General features: G+C 41.4%; 1 protein-coding gene across 3 annotated transcripts; it reads left to right on the top strand.

Annotated features, from left to right (window-relative positions):
• Nucleotides 1–3,164: 3,164 nt before the first annotated feature.
• Nucleotides 3,165–19,303, top strand: stard15 (StAR-related lipid transfer (START) domain containing 15). 3 transcript variants are annotated; one of them, XM_073487533.1, is made up of 7 exons: nucleotides 3,165–3,179; nucleotides 10,297–10,437; nucleotides 17,933–18,080; nucleotides 18,225–18,328; nucleotides 18,699–18,816; nucleotides 18,959–19,011; nucleotides 19,088–19,303. In XM_073487533.1, the coding sequence occupies exons 1-7, from the start codon at nucleotides 3,165–3,167 to the stop codon at nucleotides 19,301–19,303; spliced, it is 795 nt and encodes a 264-aa protein (XP_073343634.1). The 3 variants fall into 3 exon arrangements, with proteins under 3 accessions (XP_073343634.1, XP_073343633.1, XP_073343635.1); XM_073487532.1 differs by lacking the exon at nucleotides 3,165–3,179 and adding an exon at nucleotides 4,699–4,713; XM_073487534.1 differs by lacking the exon at nucleotides 3,165–3,179 and having other exon boundaries at nucleotides 10,291–10,437.
• Nucleotides 19,304–22,795: the final 3,492 nt, after the last annotated feature.

The following is a 22,795-nucleotide window of genomic DNA, read 5'->3' as shown; positions in this document are numbered from 1 at the left end:
ATGTAAAAAAGAAATAGTGGATAAAAGGATAGTTGGGGAGAGGAGAGAAACTAGGGGAGTGATAACTGGAATCCCTGTTGGAGAAAACCTGGAGGAGCTCAGGAAAGTGCTGAAAGGAGGAACGGTCACAGGAATTAGACAGCTCCAGGCCTTTAGAAATGTGGAAAAAGTTAATAGTGAATCTGTTCTACTACAGTTCAAGGATAAGGGGGGTTCCTGGGAAAATGACATGAGTTTTAGCGTAAGAGAATATGTTCCTCCTCCACTAAGATGCTATAAATGTCAGCGATGTGGTCATACTGCTAATGTATGCAAAGGGAAACAGAGATGTGGAAGATGTGGAGGAGAGCATGCGTATGGACAGTGTGGCAGCAAGGATGCAGTTAAGTGCTGTAACTGTGGAGAGAACCACACAGCAGCATATGGCAGATGCGTTGTCAGGAAGCAGGCAGCAGAAATTCAACAAGTAAAATCAGAGCGGAAAGTGACATATGCAAAGGCTGTCAGATATGTAACAATGAAAGAAGAGAAGAAGGAGTCAACCAAAGCAAACATGAAACAAGCGTGGCTTCAGGGCAGGCACATAAGGACAATACAGGAATGCCAATGGACAGATTAGTGCTATTCTTAGCTTACGTCATCAACTGTTCAGAGCAAGAAAAAACCAAGACAGAGAAAATCAAAGTCATAGGTAATGCAGCAGCTAAATTCCCTAACATGAAAGATTTATCATGGGAAAAGATACATGCTGACCTTAGCCATGGCGAAGGGACCTCGGAGGCAGCTTCGCAAATCATAACGTAATGTTGATACTTCAATGGAACGCCAGGAGTCTGATAGTGAATGAGAATGAGAGATAATATCATCTGGTGTGGGGATTTTAATGCACATAGGACAGTGTGGGGGGAAAAAAGATTTAAATGGAGAGATTTTAGAGGAACTAATAGATGAGAAGGAATTGGTGTGTTTAAATGATGGAGCAGGCACAAGGGTTAATTTGGGGAAGGGTACAGAGTCAGCAGTAGACCTTACTTTGGTATCACAGTCACTGGTCGGGAAGAGTTGGTGGGAAGTATTTAAAGGAAGCACTACAGGGAGTGATCACTATCCGATATTCATAGGTATTGGAGTTGAAAGGAAGATGAAAAAGGACGAGAGAGAAGGAAGATGGAAATTTTAAGAAGCAAACTGGAACAAGTATAGAGTTATATAGTATTAGCTGAAGGAAAATTAAAAGAGATCAATATAAACCAGAAAATTGAAGATCTCAATGCAGAAATACGCTTTATTATTCTAGGAGCAGCAAAAGAGTCAATACCAAAAACAAGTGGGAATAAAAGGAAAAAGATAGTTCTATGGTGGACGCAAGAAAGCACTTAAGCAATTAAAAATAGAAAGAAGGTGTTTAAAGTCTTGGAAGAAAACACATCATTTTCAGAATTTAATTGAATATAGAAGGAAGCAGGCAGTAGTTAGAAAGACAATAAAGGAAGTTAAAAGGAACTTTTGGAGGAAGTATTGTGATTCACTAGGAAGAACTACACCATTAGACCGAGTATGGGGTATGATTAAGAGAAGGTCTTGCAATAGGAAAGAGTATGGTTATCCTGTAATAAAAGATGGAGGGAAAATAATAATAGAAAGTAAGGATAAAGCGGAATTACTAGCAAGGACCTTTGTGAAGGTACATAGTGATGAACATTTGAGTAATGAGGAAAAGAGACAGAGGGAGAGAACAATAGGGGAAAATGTAGAGGCACTGCAGGATGTTAGGGAGGATGGAAATACCATAAATATGAAATTTACAATAGGAGAGCTAAGTAGTGTTTTAAGGAAATCTGGGAAGACAACACCAGGGAAAGACCAAATAAATCATTGCATGCTAAAAAACTTATGCGAAAGGAGTAAAGAAATATTATTAAGATTATATAATAAGGTATGGGAAGTGGGGTATCTGCCAAAACAATGGAAAGAATCAGTTATTGTCCCTATGTGTAAACCAGGTAAAGATCTGAGTTTAGCAGAAAGTTAAAAACCTATTGCTTTAACTTCACATGTAGGGAAAACTATGGGAAAAATGATAAATGAAAGATTAAGGTATTATCTAGAGACCAATGAGCTACTGAAGGATTACCAGAGTGGATTCAGAAACGGAAGAAGTACAATAGATCCGGCATCATGTTTAGAAAATGAAATTAGAAAAGCCCAGATTAATAAAGAAAGTTTAATTGCTGTATTTTTTATGTTGAGAAGGCATATGACATGTTGTGGAAACAAGAACTAATGATCAAATTATATCAGATGGGAATAAAAGAGAAAATGTATAATTGGATTAAAAACTTTTTAACGGTTAGGTTGATAGCAGTAAGAATAGGAAAAGAGTATAGTAACAAGTATGTAGTGGAACACTCCTCAAGGAAGTATAGTTAGTCCAGTGCTGTTTTCAGTTATGATTAATGAAGTGTTTAGCAGTGTAGATCGGTCTATTGGTGTTGCGTTATTTGCAGATGATGGAGTCATGTGGAAAAGGGGAGGAATATAGAGTATATGGTTAGAAAAATGCAAGAGGCAATAGGGAGAATAGAGTGTTGGGCACCGGAGTGGGGTTTTAGATTTTCAGTGGCACAGACAAAGGTAGTCTGTTTCACAAAAAGGAAAGTTCAGGATCAGATTCAACTTAAAATGTCTGGAGAAAATTTAGAGAGAGTAGAGTGTTTCAAATATCTAGGTATCTGGTTCAACAAGAATCTAACTTGGAAAATTCATATAGGGAAATAGTTGGAAAATGTAAAAAAAAAAAAAAGCACTGAATGTTGTTAGATGTTTGAGGGGTAAAGAGTGGGGGGCAAATATAATTTCTCTGAAAGCTGTTTACATTGGGCTAATCAGGGCAGTTCTTGACTATGGCTGCTTCAAAAACTTTACTAAAATAATCGGATACACTTCAATACCAGGCCTTGAGACTCTGCTGTGGTGCTATTAAAACGACCCCAGTGTCAGCCTTACAAGTGGAGATGAATGAAATGCCATTAGAAATAAGGTGAAATCAGATTTCACTAACATACTGGGCAAACCTAAAGGGCCATAAGGAGTGTCACCCCACTCAGAAGGTGTTACAGCTGTGTCAAGAGAAGGAAAGAAGACAGATGAGGAGCTTTGGTTGGATGATGGGGGAAGCAGTAAAAGAAATAGGGATAGGGGATTTAGTGTTAAGCCCCACTGTACCGTTCTCCATTGTCCCACCTTGGCTATTAGGGAAGATAGAGATACACATACACCTGTTGGAAAGGAAGAAAGGGAAAAGTATAAATAGGAATCAGGTTAATAGATATATAGAGGAACATAATTCAACATTTACTAAAGTATATACTGATGCATCAAAGACAACTAACAACAGAGTAGGAGTTGCGTTCACCATCCCAGATTTAAATATTATGTCAAATGAAAGGATCAGTTTATTCGGTTGAAGTATTAACAATCCCATCCCCACCAAAACTGTTTGATGCCCCGTAAGCCAAATCAGCTGAAGACTGATGGACTAAACACCCTGACGGTTACCTTGTGTTCTCCTTTCTCCTCCTTAAGTGACTGACTGCACGCGGTATTGAGGCCTGCTGCCCAAGAGCTCAACACGTCCCTCACCCATCAGCAAAACACATTGGACTCTTTTATCTGGACTCCTAAAAGTATCTTTTTATTGATTGTTGTAATAAAATACATGTTTTTAGAAGAAACTCCCCTCTGGTCTCTGTTGGTTGTGGTGGTCGCTCCCCTCAGAAAAAAAACATTGTGGTCTTGCACCCTGTCTCAGTCACTCCACTCGGTGACAAATACACAAAAGATGCAACAAAAAAAGTAGAAGTAAATATGACAGTTGAAGTTAAAAGCACAATCAAAGTAGAAATGAAAAAGAAGTGGCAGGATGGTTGGAACAAGGAAAACAAAGGTGGAGTGTTCTACAGTATCCACAGGGAGGAAGGAAGGATGAGAGAAAATAGTAGAAGTAAAAAAGAAGAAGATAAAATATCAAGAATGAGATTTGGGCACACTGGACTAAACAGTACGAAGAAAGTAGTTGGGAAACATGAAACTTGTACGTGTGAACAGTGTAATTATCAAGAAACAGTTTGTTTCAGCATGTATTTATAAATTGTCCTAAGTGTCAGCGACAAAGGAGGCTTCTAAAAGCCAGGCTCAGTAGGGAGCAAATCAAATTTAGTATTACAGAAATATTACAACTGAATTCAGGGCACGTAGGGTACAGGGCAATATTTAATTTTTAGAATTTTAGAATATATTTTTTTTATTATTATTATTATCTATCCTCGTTTATTCAAATATTTATTTATTTATTTATTTTATTGATCCTCTCCCAGTAGTCGTATTATACCATTCTGATCCACACTCCAGTTCAGAAAGTGGCGGTAAATCAAGTTTAAATGTACGTTGTAAAATGTTCCCAGTGTATGGGGCACTGAAACTGAAAGCAGTTTTCCCAAATGTAGTGTTTACCCGGGGAAATTGGAGCATTATACAATCACTAGAGCGTGTTGAATATCGACTCTGTGACCAGTTTAATAAAGGGCTGATATATGGTGGCATGTTGCGCTTCAAGGCTTTAAAAAGAAACACAAACCAACAGCTGTCACGTCTTAGTGTTAAAGGTTCCCACCCAACTTTTTCATATAAAATACAATGATGAGTGGAATAACAGTCACCAGTAAAGAATCTGAGGGCGGAGTGATAAACCCAGTCTAGTGGAGTAAGAGTGGAGACAGAGGCATGTCTATAGATAACATCACCATAATCCAGGACAGATAAGAAGACAACTTCAATGATCTGTTTCCTACAGAACAAGTAGTTCTGTTTCTGTAGAAATAAACAATATTTTGTCTTAGCTTGCTAACAAGTGTGTTAATATGAAATTTAAATGTGAGTTTCTGATCCAACCAGATACATATATATTGTATTCAGAAACCCTTTCAATACTGTGTCCTGTTAGAGTGGTAACATGCAGACCAATGTCTGCGATATCTCTGGCTCTTGAGAATATCATGAATTTGGTTTTGTTTGCATTGAGGACTTGTTTCAGGTTAAAAAAAGAATCTTGCAGTTTGTCAAAAGCTTGCTGGAGAATTATAATGGCTTTATGTGCAATTTCAGCACAGCAGTACAGGACTGTATCATCAGCATAAAGATGGCCATTGCAATTTGTTGTAGAGGGTGTCATAGTGTTAATATAGATTGTGAATAAGACAGGACCCAGTATTAAGCCTTGCGGAACCCCTTTAGACAATGGTAGAAACACAGAACAGTCATTTCCTACAGTCACACATTGTTGTCTATGAGACAGGTAGTCCTTGAACCAATTACAGGAATTACAATCAAAACCAACATCACTTAACCTCTGTATGAGCAAAGCATGGTCAACAGTATCAAAAGCTTTTGTTAGATCCACAAAGAGGGCAGCACAGTATTCCCCTTTATCAACAGCAGATATAATATCATTAGTCACTGAGGTGAGAGCAGTAACAGTACTGTGCTTAGCTCTGAAACCAGACTGCTGAGGACTCAAAACAGGATATATTCTCCAGGACTTTAGACAAGGCAGTTTAGAAATTGGTCGATAGTTGTTAATATCAGCTTTATCACCACCTTTATGCAGTGGGACAACATGTGCAGTTTTCCAGATTGTAGGGATAACCCCACAAGAAATGGATAGATTAAAAAGATATGTCATTTCATCAGAAATAAATGGAGCACAGAGCTTTAAAAAATATGGGTCTAGTTTATCCTTCCCATTTGCTTTCCTGATATCTACACCTTGAAGTGCCTCCTTAACAACAGAGGAAGTGAAGTTGTGCATGGTGAACACAGAGGTTTTGTTTGAAGAGGCTCATGAGGCAGCAGCTGACAGCAGAACCTGAGTACACCATGTCAAACTGATATCCAGCAGCAGCAAAATATTTGATAAAATCATCACAAATATCTGATGGTTTATCTATTTGACAATTATTAAATGTTATACTAGAAGGTATAGACATAGAGGATTTGTTTTTATTTACATTTACTGCTTTCCAAAACGTGGATTGGTTTGTACAGGAGCTGGAGATTAATTCTGTGTGATAGTTGGCCTTTGCTATTCTCAATGAAGATATGCATTTATTTCTGAGTTGTCTAAAAGTTAACCAGTGGGCTTCCTCACCAGTACGCCTTGCTAAAGCCCAGGCTTTGTCCCTTGTATTGAGCGTCATTGATAGGGGTTTGATCTATCTTTAACTCTGAGCTTTATGAAGGGTGCATGTTTATCAGTAATGGCAACTAAAGAGTTGGTGAAATGTTCAAGAGCCTGTTCTACATCCAGTATTTCAGTAGTATACTGTATATTACTATCAGCAATGTCGGTTAAAAAAGCGTGTTCATTAAAATGTTTTAAATTTCTTTTGATAAAAAATCTTGACGTTGATTTTGCCAATCCAGCACTTCTAATGCAGGCTACAGGACAGTGGTCACTTAGACCAAGTGCAAAGACTCCAGAGGCAGTCATTTTCTCCCTCCTATTACACAGAATCAGAGCTATCAGTGTTGACTTTGAGGGATCCTTCAAATCAGGTTTGGTCTGCTAATCGATCAGCTGTGCCAGATTGAGATTGTCATATATCTCTTTTAGACGGTTTGAATCATTTGTTAACCACTTTATGTTAAAATCACCTGGAACCAGCATTTCTGAGTTACAGTACTGAGCAAGTAAGTCTGCTAAGTTATCACTGGAGATAGCTGATGGTGGGCTGTATACACCAACAACAATGATTGCAATATTACAAGATAAGTTCATTTTCAGAGCAATACATTCAAATGAATGAGGTATAGTGACAGCATTTAAAACAGTGACAGATGAACCTGATTAAACATAAACAGAACATGAACCTCTTCCAGCTCTGTCTGTTCTGTACAGACTGTCTGTGATAGGAGAATTTTCAATTCATCTAATTTAGATTGATTATACAGATTTCTGATATTTAAATGTATCAAACCGAAGCCATTTCTGCATTTAAAAGCATGTGAGTTGAACATATTTTGCTCTGAGTCATCGCAGGGCTTACTGGAAGAATGCAACTGAGAGCATTAAATGAAATGATTGAACCAAACTTCATGAATGTTTTTGTGACAAAGTAGTTTGTGTTGCACTCATTGATCACAGAAACATGAGAGCTGTAGGAATCAACCGAACACTGACATGATGAACATGTTCTTTATGAGTGATGGAAACTTTTCAACACGACTGGAACAACTTTAATGAATAATTAGAAATATTGATGGACAAGCAGCAAATTAATTTCATCCACAAAAACAAAAAATCACTTTTTAATGAGGAAAATGAGACTAAAGTGAGAAAGTTCAAGCTCCTCTTTCTAAATATTTCTCCATCTTGATTATCAGGAAATGAACTAAAACAACTAGCAGCTAACTGAGGCGTCACAACATGTTCAAATCATCGGACATTACAGCATTTTAGCCATTATTGATCGTACATTATACAGAGGATACAATTATTACACAAGTACGATAAATCACCGTCCATCTGACAACTCTGCAAGTGACCCGCTTCACCTGCCACCTCTGGACTCAACATGGCTGACACTTGTAATGGCGGCTGTGTTTAAAGTTACAGTGAGTTAGTAAAAATGAAGATGGAGGCACATTGTTCTGTTTCTACTGTCACTAAACTGAGCACACTTTGTGTTAACGAGTCAAACATTTCAAATGTCTTCATTACCTTCAGCTGGAGCTTCACATGGACACAACTGTCAACTGCGACACACCGAGCACACAAAGTCAAAAGAAACATGACACCGGAGGTGACAGCTGGAGAGGAGCCAGGTGTTTTCATACCTGAGACAGGAAGTGACGTCTGTGATCTGTGTCATATCAAAATAAAAGACCTCCTCATCATCAGGACTTCCTCTGGTTCACTGTTAATAACCCACAGCACATTAACTGTTAGTAACCATGGTAACTGAGGTGTCAATGAGTCTTTATCGAACAACACGTGAAACAATCCTGTTATTATATTTACATTGAACTGTTTTAAAGAGACTAAAAGTATTTTACTGTAGTCTGACACTTTGAATTAAAGGAGCAGTCTGTGGAAATGTTCATGAGAAGAGAAAGATCTTCAAACAAACTGAATAATCAAACTCTCTGTGTTTCCATGACTGAATAAAGTGAATTAACACACTGACCTTAAAGGAGCTTTACTGTGTTTATATGTGGCGGGGCCTGCCACCTTTCTAGCTTCAAACAGTGTTGTGGGACCTTATTTTCCTCTGAGAACAGCTGGTTTATTCACTGATGGAAACACTTTGTATTATTAGCTCATTAGTATTGTAAATATTCAAAGTGTCACTTTGCACACTGAGCTCCTTTAACTCTACTTGAATTTATGCTGTAGACTATCAAGAGTTGAACCTGAGTCTCCTTAAAAGCACCAAAATCCATCAAATATTAATAAATAAAAATAATCTGAAACTTTTTTGTTTCTTTCCTTTGAACAGTTTGTGTTTCTGGAAGCTTTGTCTCCTTACCAGTGATGGAAACAGAAAGCTGCTGACACCTGATCTGTTGACCCAGTCTGACTCAACACACCTCACTCCACCCACTGCTCCACCTGGACAACAGGTATCAGTTACTGATGCATTCAGGGGCCGTCTGAAATCCCTTCTCTCAGCTCAGACGTGCTCTGAATCAAAACTGTTGGATATCTTCAAAAACTGAATGAGGCATGTCACTGTGGTGATCAGTCAGGTTCAGTCAAACACAGATGAAACCACAGTTTAATGTTAAAAGTCTGATATGAAAATGCATCGTCTGTGTTGTTCACAGCAGCCTACGGTAATTATATTTACAGGAGCACCTGAAGGCAGCATTCCTCAAATGCAGCCTGTTACCAGAGATGTTCTATTGAGAAGATGAGTCACTCTGCCAATATCTACAGTCACAGCAGTGTTCCCACAGTGACACATGTATTTAAAAAAATAATAATCAAAGCTGTGAGTCTCAACAGAAACAGATCAGTGTCAGAAAATGAGTTATTCTGGTGGAAAACTAATTAAATATGTTGACAGGCTACATGAACATTTTACTGGTCAGATGGGCCACGTTAACGTCATTATGTGATGATGAAGGCAGCATAACAGCTCCCTGCTAATGTATTCTCAAATTAGACGTTAGAAAAAGCCCCGTTCACGATGGCACACCCCGCTGGTCCTACATGCTATCAGAGTATAAGCTAACATTAGCAAATCTGTCCTTACTAGATCTGAACATCACTGGTACCATCTACAGAGTATCAGTGACATCAGTGAGTTAAGATGTCTACTAACTCCTCCCTTAGCCTGGGGCTAACGGCTCCTTTAGCCTGGGACTAACGGCTCCTTTAGCCTGGGACTAACGGCTCCTTTAGCCAGGGGTGAAGCTCAGTGAGAAAAGCTGTAATGACAGCAGCCACAGCCTGTTCACCCTGCTGCCACATGGCAGGAGATCCAGACCAGCGGACTACAGAGCAGCTTCTCTCCTCAGGCCGTGAGACTCCTCAACACTTCACCATGAAGACTTTATTTTCCTGACTTGTTTATTATTTGTTGATTAGTCAGAATAGTTCGTTTTTTATCTGGATGTGTATCTGAGGAAACTACAACAGAAATGTCACAATGATAATTGAAAGAATGTTGAATCTTGATGTCAACCTGAGACGTGTTTGTCAAACTCATCAGTGAAAATACGTTTCTCTTCCAGAAGTGAGACATCATGTTTGTGATATTTCTTCAGTCACACAGTGTTTGACTCCGTCTTGATGAAGGTTGTTGGACTATACGCCAGAAATATAAAGTCCAGAACTTTTCTTTCTGTGTCATTTCTCTGATATGTACAAATATATAACACCAGCTAACAAACAGTTTAATCATGGAGCCTAATGTCTCTGAGGGAGGAAACGGGTTTGCTTCAGTTTGGTTTCCTGAAAGTGGAGTGAGAGTGAGAGCTCTGTCTTCTGTCAGATGTGTGCAGTGATCAGAGATCCTGGCTGACAGACAGAAGAGACTCTAGAGTGAAGACGAGCTGCTGCTGTCAGCATCACTGAGTCGCTTCAGTCATCTCTTTACGGACTCTTCATTCAAAGGCTTCTGTTGAATCTCACCCAGTTTGAGAACACTTTTGGGAACACACACTGATGTCAAACTGAACTGCAGCTCTTCTCTTCTCTTTTTCATTTTGAACCGTTGTTGGGTGGAGATGCAGGTCCAGATCCCGGACGACTCGGACTTCTCCTCGTTCAAAGATCAGTGTCTGAACTCTGACGGATGGATCAGCCGCTACAACAAAGGAGGAGTGACCGTGTGGTGCCGCGAGGAGGAGAGCAGGAGCGTCCAGAAACTGAAGGTGAGGAGTCCAACATCCACAGACCATCAGAGAGGAGCCTGCTGTCAGACCGGGCTCATACTGAGCTCTTCATGGATGTAAAGTCTCACAGTAACTCACAACTCTCAGGTGAACTCAGGGAGGGAAAGAACTAAAACGATCAGTCTATTAATCAATAAGTTGATTGAAAGAAAACAAATGCAAAACTATTTTGCTCAGATTTGCAAAATGCAAAAAACTAAATTCTCTGTTTTTGTCTTCAGTCTGATTTTCTCTGTTTGAGTGACAGAAAACTGAAGATCTTCAACTTTTGGTCCAGAAATTTCGTATATATTTCGATATATATCGTTGGCATTTCTCAAAATGTTGTTTTATATTTTATCAGCAGTGTGATTGTAAGATTCATCGATAATAAAATGATTTTCAGTTGCAGCTCAAGACAGAAGAAACTTTCCAGTAAAGAACCACAAAGATAAACTGAAGTACTCCTGTGGCCTCGTAATGACACCACGATAATTAAAACAATATATAATGAAGATATAATTATTGTCCAGAGATACAATATGATATGTAATGAAACACAAAGACTTGAGTTAAAGTCCGTCACCGCAGCATCAGTCAGCAAGAGCCCTGAAACCATCTAATAAGTCATAACAACAATAAAAACACTCATATATGTTCCCTGCTCGTCCGTCGCAGTAATCTGAAGCAATCTGAGTACTTGTGTTGATGACATCACTCTGGTGTTATGACGGACAGCTGTCACTCATGTCTGATGTTTCATGAGCCAAACGTTAGCAGATTAGCTTCAGTGGAGATCAATAAAGAAAGTATTGGCTCCGGTTCTGTCTTCACTGATGCTCTTTTGTTTGGACTGCTCTGCCTGTCACCATGGCAACAGTTATCAATGCCTCAGTGCAGCAGGTTACTGCAGAGTTCATGTGAGGTTGTTGCTCAGCGGCTCCTCGGCAGCTCGCTCCTGCGACCTTGATGTGGATCAGCTGATGGTAGTCCTGCAGCCTCCTGCAGAGGAAAGACAAACCGCCGCTGCTGAAAAATTCAGAGCGGAAAGGAAAACGTAACGGCTGGAAATCCGAGGAGGGCGAGGTGGAGAGGCGTTCAACCGATGACGCTGCAGCAAGACGGAGAGGACAGAGAGACATTTACTGCTTCTGTTTCCTCCTCACCTTCAACCTGTCAGCTGATCTGATCTGATCTGAAGTGATCTGATCTGAACTGAACTGATCTGAACTGAACTGAACTGAACTGATCTGATCTGAACTGATCTGAAGTGATCTGATCTGAACTGAAGTGATCTGAACTGATCTGATCTGAACTGAACTGATCTGATCTGAACTGATCTGAAGTGATCTGATCTGAACTGAACTGAACTGATCTGATCTGAAGTGATCTGAAGTGATCTGATCTGAACTGAACTGAACTGATCTGATCTGAAGTGATCTGAAGTGATCTGATCTGAACTGAACTGAACTGATCTGATCTGAACTGATCTGAAGTGATCTGATCTGAACTGAACTGAACTGATCTGATCTGAAGTGATCTGATCTGAACTGAACTGATCTGAACTGAAGTGATCTGATCTGAACTGAACTGATCTGAACTGATCTGATCTGAACTGATCTGATCTGAAGTGATCTGATCTGAACTGAACTGATCTGAACTGATCTGATCTGAACTGAACTGAACTGATCTGATCTGATCTGAACTGATCTGATTATTAATGGCAAATGAAAATAATCGTTAGCTGCAGCTTAAACATTTTTTTGCCTCTTCACTTCAATACAGTCAGTTTTATCAGCAGAGGAGTCAACGGTCCTCATCCTGTCCTCCAGGAGACGTTCAGATACTTGTGTAAAAGCAGAAGTACTGATTCAACTTCTTTACTCCAGTAAAAGTAATAGAGTACAGGCTCTGAAATGTACTCAGAGTATCAGAGTAAAAAGTCTCCCTCTGAAGGACATTTGTGGTCAAAGCTAACTGAAGCTCACGTCATATTAATATAATTCAAAGACTATTAAAGTTAAAGGTAGAATCACTTGGATTTGTCCCAGCTGTTCCTGAACGCACCACAAAGATAGTTGATTGTTGAGTCTCATTCCCAGGACGTCAAATAGCCACATTTTGTGTTGGTAAAGCGTCCGGAGCAGCAACAAAGTGAGAAAATAAGAAAATCTCGGCAGATACGAGACACTAACACGCCTTTTCTCCCCATTCCAGTCTCCCTCTCTGTCTGTTTACGTCTTCTTACGTCTTTTACGTCTTTGTTTCGTCTCGCTGCGTCTGCCGTGCGTGATGTGCTCTGATAGGTTGACATCAGTCTTGTGATGATGGGAAGGTGGCGTGCGATGACGCCAAATAAAAATTATCCATAATTCACCTCAAATGCATCAAACTAAAGTAACGAGCCTGTTTTGAAGCTGTGAGGAGGAGAAAGTTCAGATATTTGTGTTCAGATGTAGAGAGGGAAAGTCAAAGAGATACTCAAGTACAGTACAGATACCTGAAACATCTACTCAAGTACAGTAACTAAGTAATTGTACCTCATTAGTCTGACCTCTGTTTATCTCAGCATTGTCTAGTGGACATTATAGGAACTGCAGCTCTGGATAGCTTCTGTCTGTTTGCTGCATGAGGCTTCTGCTCAGTTAGCTGAGGCTAACAGTTGGTTGAGGCCAAAACACTAACTGAGTATTTTGGAGGATTTAGAGCTGAAAGATGAGACGACAGCTATGTCACACTGACCTCAAACCTGCTGCTCTGTTTACACACACACACACACACACACACACACACACACACTGTCTAGGAAATCTCTGACTCACACAGCAGAATATCTCAGTACCTCAGGTTTGTCCTCCTTCATGCACTGAGCTGCATGGACTCCACAAGTGAGTGTAAAACCTGCTGACTCATGTTATCCAGCATGATGTGACAGCATCCACAAAGCTTCTTGTGACATCGCAGAGAGTTTGTCCTCTCAGTGTTCAGGTGCTCCCACATGTTGGATGGTGTTGAGTTCAGGGCCGGTCAGGACTCGTTGGTCTTCAGTAGTTGTGTCAAAGCTCTGTGGTGTTTGTGCTCATTATCCTACTGAAGTATCTCCACAGAGTATCCACTACATAGCACCTTCACTCCTCAACACTCTGACATGATTATTATTCATTTATTAGTCCATATACCCTTTAATTTTTGATACACTTTGTGCTTTAGGGAATTACAAACAGAACTTTCATTTTTCAATCTTGTAGCATAATGACCTTAATTATGAAGCATTGTTTGTTAAAAACGTTAAACATCCTCTGACAGATGAAGCCGTTTTCTGGGGTAGATTGTTGTGTTGTAGTTGTGGATGTGATGAATACGGATGATTGTTGTGACATTTTGATCTACTGTAATTATCGACTGTGACCTCTCATTATATTGTCTTAAACCTCACATCGCAACACTTTCAAAGTTAAATGACACCGTTGAATCTAATATAAAACATTATTCACTAACAGACAGTTTAGAGATATTTCTGCACTTTGGAGCAGGTTTGTGAACCTTGTGCAAAAATGTAAAAGAACAAATATTCTAGTGATCCTGACAGAAGAGAATAATGTGTCTATAATAATAATAATAATAATAATAATAATAATAATAATAAGTTGTCAGCAGAGGTTAATTAATGCCCAAACGAGAAGAGGAGATCATCTGAGAGAGTATTTTATAATTCAAGACTCTGAGCTGAGGCTGACCACAGGAAGTGAACCACAGGAAGTAAACCACAGGAAGTAAACCACAGGAAGTGAACCACCGGAAGTAAACCACAGGAAGTAAACCACAGAAAGTAAACCACAGAAAGTGAACCACAGGAAGTGAACCACAGGAATTAAACCACAGGAAGTAAACCACAGGAAGTGAACCACCGGAAGTAAACCACAGAAAGTAAACCACAGGAAGTGAACCACAGGAAGTAAACCACAGGAAGTAAACCACAGGAAGTAAACCACAGGAAGTAAACCACAGGAAGTGAACCACAGGAAGTAAACCACAAGAGTACGGCTCAAACAGTCCTGTGGCATGACCTGTAGACCTGCAGACCTGTAGACCTGTAGACCTGTAAACCTGTAGACCTGTAGACCAGCAGACCTGTAGACCTGTAAACCAGTAGACCTGTAGACCTGTAGAACTGTAGACTTGTACAGTCACTGACACAAAGGTGATGCTAAGTCAAATCTGAAACTAGCGAAGGATTTAGTGACATCTAGTGTTGAGGTTGTGACCACCTGAATACCCCTCGTCCTGTCCTCCCCACTGCGGCCGCTAAAAATGATAAAAAGATCAAAGTCTGTCTGTTGAGTTAGTGTTTGGTTTGTCCACTCTGGGCTCCTGTAGAAACATGGCTGACTGAGACTCATTCTGAGGTGACGATGATTCTTTCTTGTGGTGTTAGCAGCAGTTAGCCGTTAGCTAAACCAGCTGACTACAGGATGACCTGATGATCAGCTCGTTAGATGACAATAAAACATTTAAATCTGACCGACGAGGAGTCGATATATGGTGTCTTTTTTCTCTTTTGTTGGAGCTACGCTAACAGTTTCCTCCGGCTTCCAGTCTTTGTGCTAAGCTAGGCTTAAAATGTCTGTCCCAGTCCTCATTATGGATGAAAATGTGTTTTTTGAATGTTAATTAATTCAGTTTCATATTCTTTGATGGTATGTTCTGATATATAAACTCAATATGACTGTGACTGTGTGACTTGAACAGTTGGTGACTTGAGCTCGATGCTAACTGCTGGAGGAAGCATCCCACACAGATGAGACAGACGGAGGAGGAGACGTAGCACCGGCTGCTGAGTGACGGACACACAAAGACATGAAGCTGAGGACTTTATGAATGATTAACGCTGCAGCAGAGCCGTGCTGATTGAGTTACATGGAGCGTTTTACAGTGTTGACCCTCACAATATCTGATGACTCGACGCAGCCGAGCCCGACGCTCCTGTGAGATTACAGCAGTGGAAAAACATGACGTCCTACAGTAAGCAGCCGTCTCACATGACGTCCGAAACTCCAGAGACAGACGCTCTGTGTTCAACCTCTGCTCTCAAAAAACAAAAAAATATATTGTTAAAATCTGGTGAACATGAGAGAAAATATAGACAAGAAAAAATACCTATTTTTTATTCTCTGGCAAAAGTTTCAACACAAATTTCTGTTGAAGACACAAAACTGAACAAACATCTAATACTATCTCTGAGTTCTTGTTTTTTCTTATTCCACAGTTGCTTCTTATTTATTTTCTTAAGGAAGAAGGAAAAACACAGATGACTTCCTCCATGGAATTTAAAGTTTAAGAGGAGAAAACAGGAGAAAACAAAGATTTCAAGCTGTTTATAAAATAATGTAGGTTATCAGAGTTTGGAGGACTGAACAGAAGGATTCAGCACTTCAGTCTGTAAGATGTGGACAGAGTGACGAAACAACAGTGTCGACATCAAAGACATCTGTTCTGTGTTCTACTGAAGTTAGCATGCTAACCAGCTAGCCTAACAGCACTCTGTAGCTCAGAGGTGATAGTCTGACAGCCTGTAGTTTCAGCTGGAGATGTAAAAGCAGCCAGTTCACTACTGAGTCTGATAAGTCAACAACATAAACTCACTAAATGTGAAGAAAGGAAATATTTTGACACCTATTTTCCTTCTAAACAGAAAAATACAACCGTCCCCCGTCTGAACTCAAGTTTCAATCTGTGACTGAACTCAGACGAGCTGAATCGCCTCGTTAACTCATCGTCAAACACACTTCATTCAAACTGGACACAAACTGAATCACAGTCACCAGAACAGTGTTGGTTTGTCTCCACAGTCACCTCTGGTTCGGTCCAAATAAATCCTCAGTTCACAGAGTAACGTGAAAATATTCTGTCTCTCTCTCTGTCCTCTCTTGTCCCCGCCTGTCGTGTCTTCTCGTCCCCAGAGTCATAGTCCTGGTCAGAGCGGCTGTAAATCACCTCTGTACTGTGTCCCCTGTCTTCAGACAGACCTCCGTCTCTCTCAGAGGCTGACTTCAGTCCCGGTCTGTCCACACATCTTCACTGGAGGCTGCTGAGTCTGGTTGTATGTGGTGAACTATGTCTGTGATTTGAGGTGTCAGTCCAGATAAACTCCAGGGCCTCTGGCTCCACTGCTAACCGAGCTAACTGTAGTTAGCTACAGCTAAGGATAGCTAAACAGCAGCAGTTGTGACTCTGGTGATGCTGCCCTCTATATTTTTGGAGCTTCCTTTACATTCTGTCATATTCTACAGAAACACCTTTAATCCTGTTCAGGTTGTTGGTCAGGTGGATTACTCTGCTGGGGCTTCAGCTTCACCCACATCCGGAGAGGACTGCTGTGGTCTCCACTGAGCTAAGACTCATGGGATATGTTGTCCGAGGTCAGTCTGACCTGAAGGTTGGACACTGAGGTCTCAGACTGTGACAGTGAAGCTCTGCTGTCCTGGTTAACTGCTGAGGAGGAGCCTCTGAGCAAGGCATCACTCCGTAAGGTGTCTCCTCTAATGACACAGTTGTTGTTAAATCTCAGAGAACAGAGAAACTACCAATCCTGTGTCATCAGGTTAAAGCCGTCCAATCAGCTGCAGCTCAGAGCAAAACAGAGCTTCATGTCACTGACGTCCAAACAGATCGATGACAGACAGAAGCTGCTTTAAAGGTTCAGGTGTGAGCAGCAGGTGTGCTGGGGACCTCTGGTGGACAGGTGGGGAACGACACAGACTGCAGAGTCTGTCTCCAATGTTTTCTTCGTCTTTTCTTCTATATGATCTTTTATTATGGAGGGAAGAGCAGCAGCGTCAGGTCGTCTCAGCCTGAAGGATGAACGACCTCCAGCTGCACGACATCATCATCACACTCCTCTTTATCACAGCATCCTCTTTATCAAAAGCTCCTCTTCATCATCACACTCATCATCATCACCACACACTCCTCTTCATCATCACACTCATCATCATCATCATTATCATCATCATCATCACACTCATCATCATCACCACACACTCCTCTTCATCACACTCCTCTTCATCATCACACTCTTCATCATCACACTCCTCCATCATTAACCAGTAAACAGAGTAAACTAAACGTCTCTGTGTTTGATGAAGACTCTGTATCTCCTCTCTCTGTGGATGGATCACAGAGTGCAGCAGCTTCACTCACTGACTGAGGCTCATGATGAGTCTTTATGGGCTCTGTGCTGCTGTCAGAGCTGCAGCTCCTCTGACATCCACTAGATGCTGCTGTGATCAGACTGACTGTATTGAAGTGAATGAAAAGTAAACCGTCAGTGAACAACCTTCTGCTGATGTGATTGATTATCAGTGAGCAGGAACCAATCAATCAATATCTGTCTCTGTACCGTCTGACCTGCTGATGACGACCTGCTGATGAAGACCATGCAGCTGAAAGCTCTGCAGCCCTGAGTGAGCGCTGCTTGTTTCTGTGTGTGTTTCAGATGAGGATAGTGTGTAAGGACGTGACGGCAGAGACGCTGTACGACGTCCTCCATGACACCAGCTACCGCAAGAAGTGGGACACCAACATGATCGACACGTACGACATCGCCAGGCTGACCGCCAACGCCGACATTGGATATTACTCCTGTCAGTCCTCTGCTGGCTCCACAGTTACAGTCTGCATACGTTCATTATGAAGTGTAGACGGGCCCTAATGTGTGTGTGTGTGTGTGTGTGTGTGTGTGTGTGTGTGTGTGTGTGTGTGTGTGTGTGTGTGTGTGTCGTTTAAAGGGAAATGTCCGAGTCCTCTGAAGAACAGAGACTTCGTCACTATGAGATCCTGGCTTCCTCTCGGCAGCGACTACCTGATCATCAACTACTCCGTCAAACACCCGGTGAGCTTCATCTGCAGCGTCCTGGGTCCAGATTAAAGATGATAGTCGTCAGAACTACACAGAATCTGTTGTTCTGTTGTTCTGACCTGCTGGAACATAAAGAGTTCTGACTCTGACCGAGATGAAGCCTCTCTGTCAGCTCTGTTAACAGAATAAAGTCATTAAATGTGTCAGTGAGGCCTCGAGGCTGAAGGTTTAATACACATTTACATTAAACAAACTTTAATGTTCTGATTGATGTTTCAGAGATTCTTCTGATGTCTGAAGATCAAAGTCAAATCTGTAAAATGAGCTCATTTATATAAAAGATGAAAACTGTGAACTAATCCTTTAAATGTTGTAATATCACAGCTTGTCTTTGTCTCCATAGCAACATCCTCCTAAGAAGGACTACGTCCGGGCCGTGTCTCTGCTGACTGGGTACCTGATCCAGTCCAACGGAGCCAACTGCTCCACCCTGTACTACCTGACCCAGGTGGACCCCAGAGGTGAGACAAGACACACAAACACACACTGATACCAACGCTGCGTTCAGGGTCACGTTTAACTGTCGTCTGTAGTGTCTCTGCATCTGTCCTGTATAAAGGTCCAGACGCTCAGTGACGTCCCGTCTGTCCTCTCTGTCTGCAGGGTCGTTACCGAAGTGGGTGGTGAACCGAGTCTCTCATTTTGTGGCTCCGAAGGTAAAAGTCTTCACAGAGAAATTAATAGTTTTCCTCTCAGAGAAACACCCATCTCACCGTGTCTCCGTCCTCTCAGGCCATGAGGAAGATCTACAAGGCGTCCCTGAAGTATCCGGAGTGGAAGAGGAAGCACAACCCCAACCTGAAGCCGTGGATGTATCCGGAGCAGAATGTGCTGCCGTGCATCAACGTGTCGGAGCTGACGGTGCAGCGCGCAGACTCTCTGGAGAACATCGACGAGAGCGGCCTGAGTGAGGAGAAGACGCAGCACAGCGACGACGAGGAGACTTAAACGTCCTCACAGACTGAAACACGAGTGTCTGTTTGTTGGTTTGTTTGTTTGTCAGACTGACGAGAGCCGCACCAAACTACAGCTAACTTCTGACTGATTTTATCTTCTGTCACCGTTCTCTTCACTTCTTCATCAACTGTGAGCTCAGTGAAGTCTGTCAGTGTTCAGTGTGTTACAGATGAGTCACCTGGTCCAGGTGAGTCTTCTGCTCCTTTGCTCAGGTTAGAGGTGGGTGGAGTCAATCAACTGATTAATTAATCTACATTAAAGTCAAACATTGTGAGAACGTCTTGTGTATTTTAAAGTTTGTTTGTTGGCGTCTGTTCTGTCTGTCAGAGGACTTCATGTAGTGTCTGATAAGAACAACCTACCTGTCCCAAGTCTGAGAAAGAGCTCTGATCAGGTGACATCAGCGACAACACCTGAGCCAACCCGTTACCCTGGCAACGGTGTGGTCATGTGACCAGAACTGTAGAAAGAGCTTTTCTTTTCAAACTGATGGACCCAGAAACAACTGAACCAACGATGAGCACCAAACAGTTTTCAGAAGCTGTAACTTCATCTAAAATTTCCTGAAACGTCCTGAAATGTCCTGAAACATCCTAAACATCCTGAAACAACCTGAAACATCCTGAAATGTCCTGAAACATCCCAAAACATCCTGAAACGTCCCGAAACGTCCTGAAACATCCCAAAATGACTTGAAACGTCCTGAAACAATCTGAAATGTCCTGAAACAATCTGAAATGTCCTGAAACATCCTGAAACTTCCTGAAACAACCTGAAACGTCCCAAAATGTCCCAAAACGTCCCAAAACGTCCTGAAATGTCCTGAAACGTCCTGAAACATCCTGAAATGTCCTGAAACATCCTAAAACCCCTCATGTCCAGGTGAAACCCTGTATGTCCAGGTGAACCCCTGTATGTCCAGGTAAATCCTGTATGTCCAGGTGAAACCCTGTATGTCCAGGTAAACCCTGTATGTCCAGGTAAATCCTGTATGTCCAGGTGAAACCCTGTATGTCCAGGTAAACCCTGTATGTCCAGGTGAAACCCTGTATGTCCAGGTAAACCCTGCATGTCCAGGTGAACCCTGTATGTCCAGGTAAACCCTGTATGTCCAGGTGAACCCTATATGTCCAGGTGAAAACTTGTCCAGAGTGTTGTGATGAAGTGAAGAATGAAGTTTTTCTTATGTTCAAATCAATTCAAAAAACTATTTTTCTCCCTGGGGGGGAATTAAAGGCACATGGAGCAGTTGTAAGCAGACACACAAGTTAAATAAACTCTGCAGGATTAATTCATCGACACAAGCTGAAAAACGTTTTATTACTTTTACTGAAGTATTTTGAGTACATTATACTAATAATAATTCAGTACTGTTACTTCAGTTAGTTTGAATATTTTGTTGTCAGGTTGCAGATTAAATAAATTCATGTTTCATACTTTGGCTCTGATGCCAAATTATAATAAAGTATGAATAATCTGAATCTGTAAGTAGTAACTGGTAACTAAAGTAATCAAATAAATGTAGTGGAGTTGAAGTATAAAGTAGTATAAATACTCAAGTAAAGTACAAGTACCTCTAAATTGTACTTAGTTACATTTCATCAGTGATTATTCCAAATGTTCATTTTCACTTCAAATGTTTACGTTTCCAAACAGTTATCATCTCGATGATAATAATCAATAATCAGTAATCAATATCTGTTCATCTCTAGGTTTGAATGCAGTACTTTTACTTGTAGTGGAGTATTTTCACAGTACTTTCACTAGAGTAAAGGATCTGAATACTTTTTCTACCTCTGCTAACTGACAAAAGGCCCTAAAAATAGCTTTGTTATAACACAACATTAACCCATTTGAACACAGAGAACTTTAATTGATTTAAACTCTGATTCAGATGATTTCATCTTGATCTGAGTGTTGAAAGCAGCGTTACAGGATCAAAGTGTGAAGATCAGTTTTATGTTCCTGCAGGTTGTCAAATAAACATCTCAATCAGACCACAAGATGGCGCTCTTATGTTTGAATGTGACTCCTTCAGCTGAATATGTGAAATATTAAAGAGCTTCATGTTTATTATTTCTCTCTGTGGAAACATCTTTCAGTGATCCGAGGGAAACAGAAAGCTGCACTTTATTTATTGTTCCTATTTATTTCTGTGATTTTGTGTGTGAGTGCTGCAGGACGTCCAGTGAGAACACTAATGTGAGTCATAACTGAATGTATAAAACACATGTTAGTACATACATGTGTAAATGTATCCAGTGAAGTGAAGGGTGTGTTGGGTCAGATCAGTGATCACAGCCTGAGTGTGTTGAGTTCCTGCTGCTCGGCTCTTCCTGCAGTCAGGAGGAAAACTTTATGTGTGACTGCATCCTTGTTTCGTGCCTGAAAAATGCAGCTGGGCTCCGGATCCTCTCCGCGCTGTATTGTCTCAGGCACTTCCTGTTTCCTGTCTGCACAGCTCTGATTGTTGTTTGGGCAGCGAGGAGGAAACTCCACCACTGTCCGACTTCTTACTGCTCACTGAGGACAGGACGCAGTGTTCACTGAGGACTTCCTCACTTTACTGCTGCTGTCCACCGAGAACAGGAGGGACACACCAGAGCCAGTCCTGACGCTCCAGGCATTAAAGGAACAGTTCACCTAAAACTGTAGCCTCAGTCATCATCTCCTCCTCCTGATGATATAAAGTCAGGTGAAGTCTCGTAGTCCACAAAACATTTCTGGAGCTTCACAGTAAAACAGAGTTGCAGCATTCTGCTAAACAACTGAAGTAGCTGGAGACTTGATTTAAAACATCAGATGTCTCCATACAGCTCGTCTGCTGTGATCACAGTCTGCAGGAGAGAAGAGATCACAACCTGATCTGTAGAGACCATATTTATCTTCACTGGAGCTGCTGAGCTAACAGTGTTAGCATACACAAGCTCGACTGAACATCGAGGGTGAAATAGTCTTTTCAGATCAGTCTGGATCTGCAGGCCGGTCCAGTCTGTAGAAACAGTCCATGAGTTCACTGTCAGTCAGAGTTTCAGACTGTGACTGTTCAGAGAAGACTCAGCACTGTTTTCTCATGCAGCTCTGATGATGTTGCTTCCAGGAGCAGACTACAGGTGATGAACAGGTGAGTTCTACACTCCTCAGAGCTGACTGGCTGTCCTCTGTCAGTCTGCATGATGTAACACCTGGTGGCTGAGCTGCTGCTGCTCCTCACTGCTTCCACTTCACAATAAAAGCACTCAGATCATCAGCTCAATATCACATGTGACTCTCTGATAGATGCTAACATGCTAACACCAACATATCAACCTATTTGTGAACCAATGAGACAACAGAAACATGAAACCATCAGGAGAACAACCAATGTGCTGCAGGAGCAGGAGGGGGGAGGAAGAGGAGGGGGAGGAGGAGGGGGAAGATGAGGAGGAAGAGCAGGAGGAGGAGGGGGGGAGGAAGAGCAGGAGGAAGAGCAGGAGGAAGAGG

Source organism: Pagrus major, chromosome 18, assembly GCF_040436345.1.
Source record: "Pagrus major chromosome 18, Pma_NU_1.0".
NCBI lineage: Eukaryota > Metazoa > Chordata > Actinopteri > Spariformes > Sparidae > Pagrus > Pagrus major.
Note: the sequence above shows the minus strand (reverse complement) of the source record. Positions and strands in the feature narration are given on the sequence as shown.

Bases quoted from the DNA above. Each gene is read 5' to 3' on its own strand.
- stard15 (XM_073487533.1), top strand. The intron at 18,081-18,224 runs GTCAGTCCTCTG...TGTCGTTTAAAG, and splicing joins CGACATTGGATATTACTCCT to GGAAATGTCCGAGTCCTCTG. The intron at 18,329-18,698 runs GTGAGCTTCATC...TTGTCTCCATAG, and splicing joins ACTACTCCGTCAAACACCCG to CAACATCCTCCTAAGAAGGA.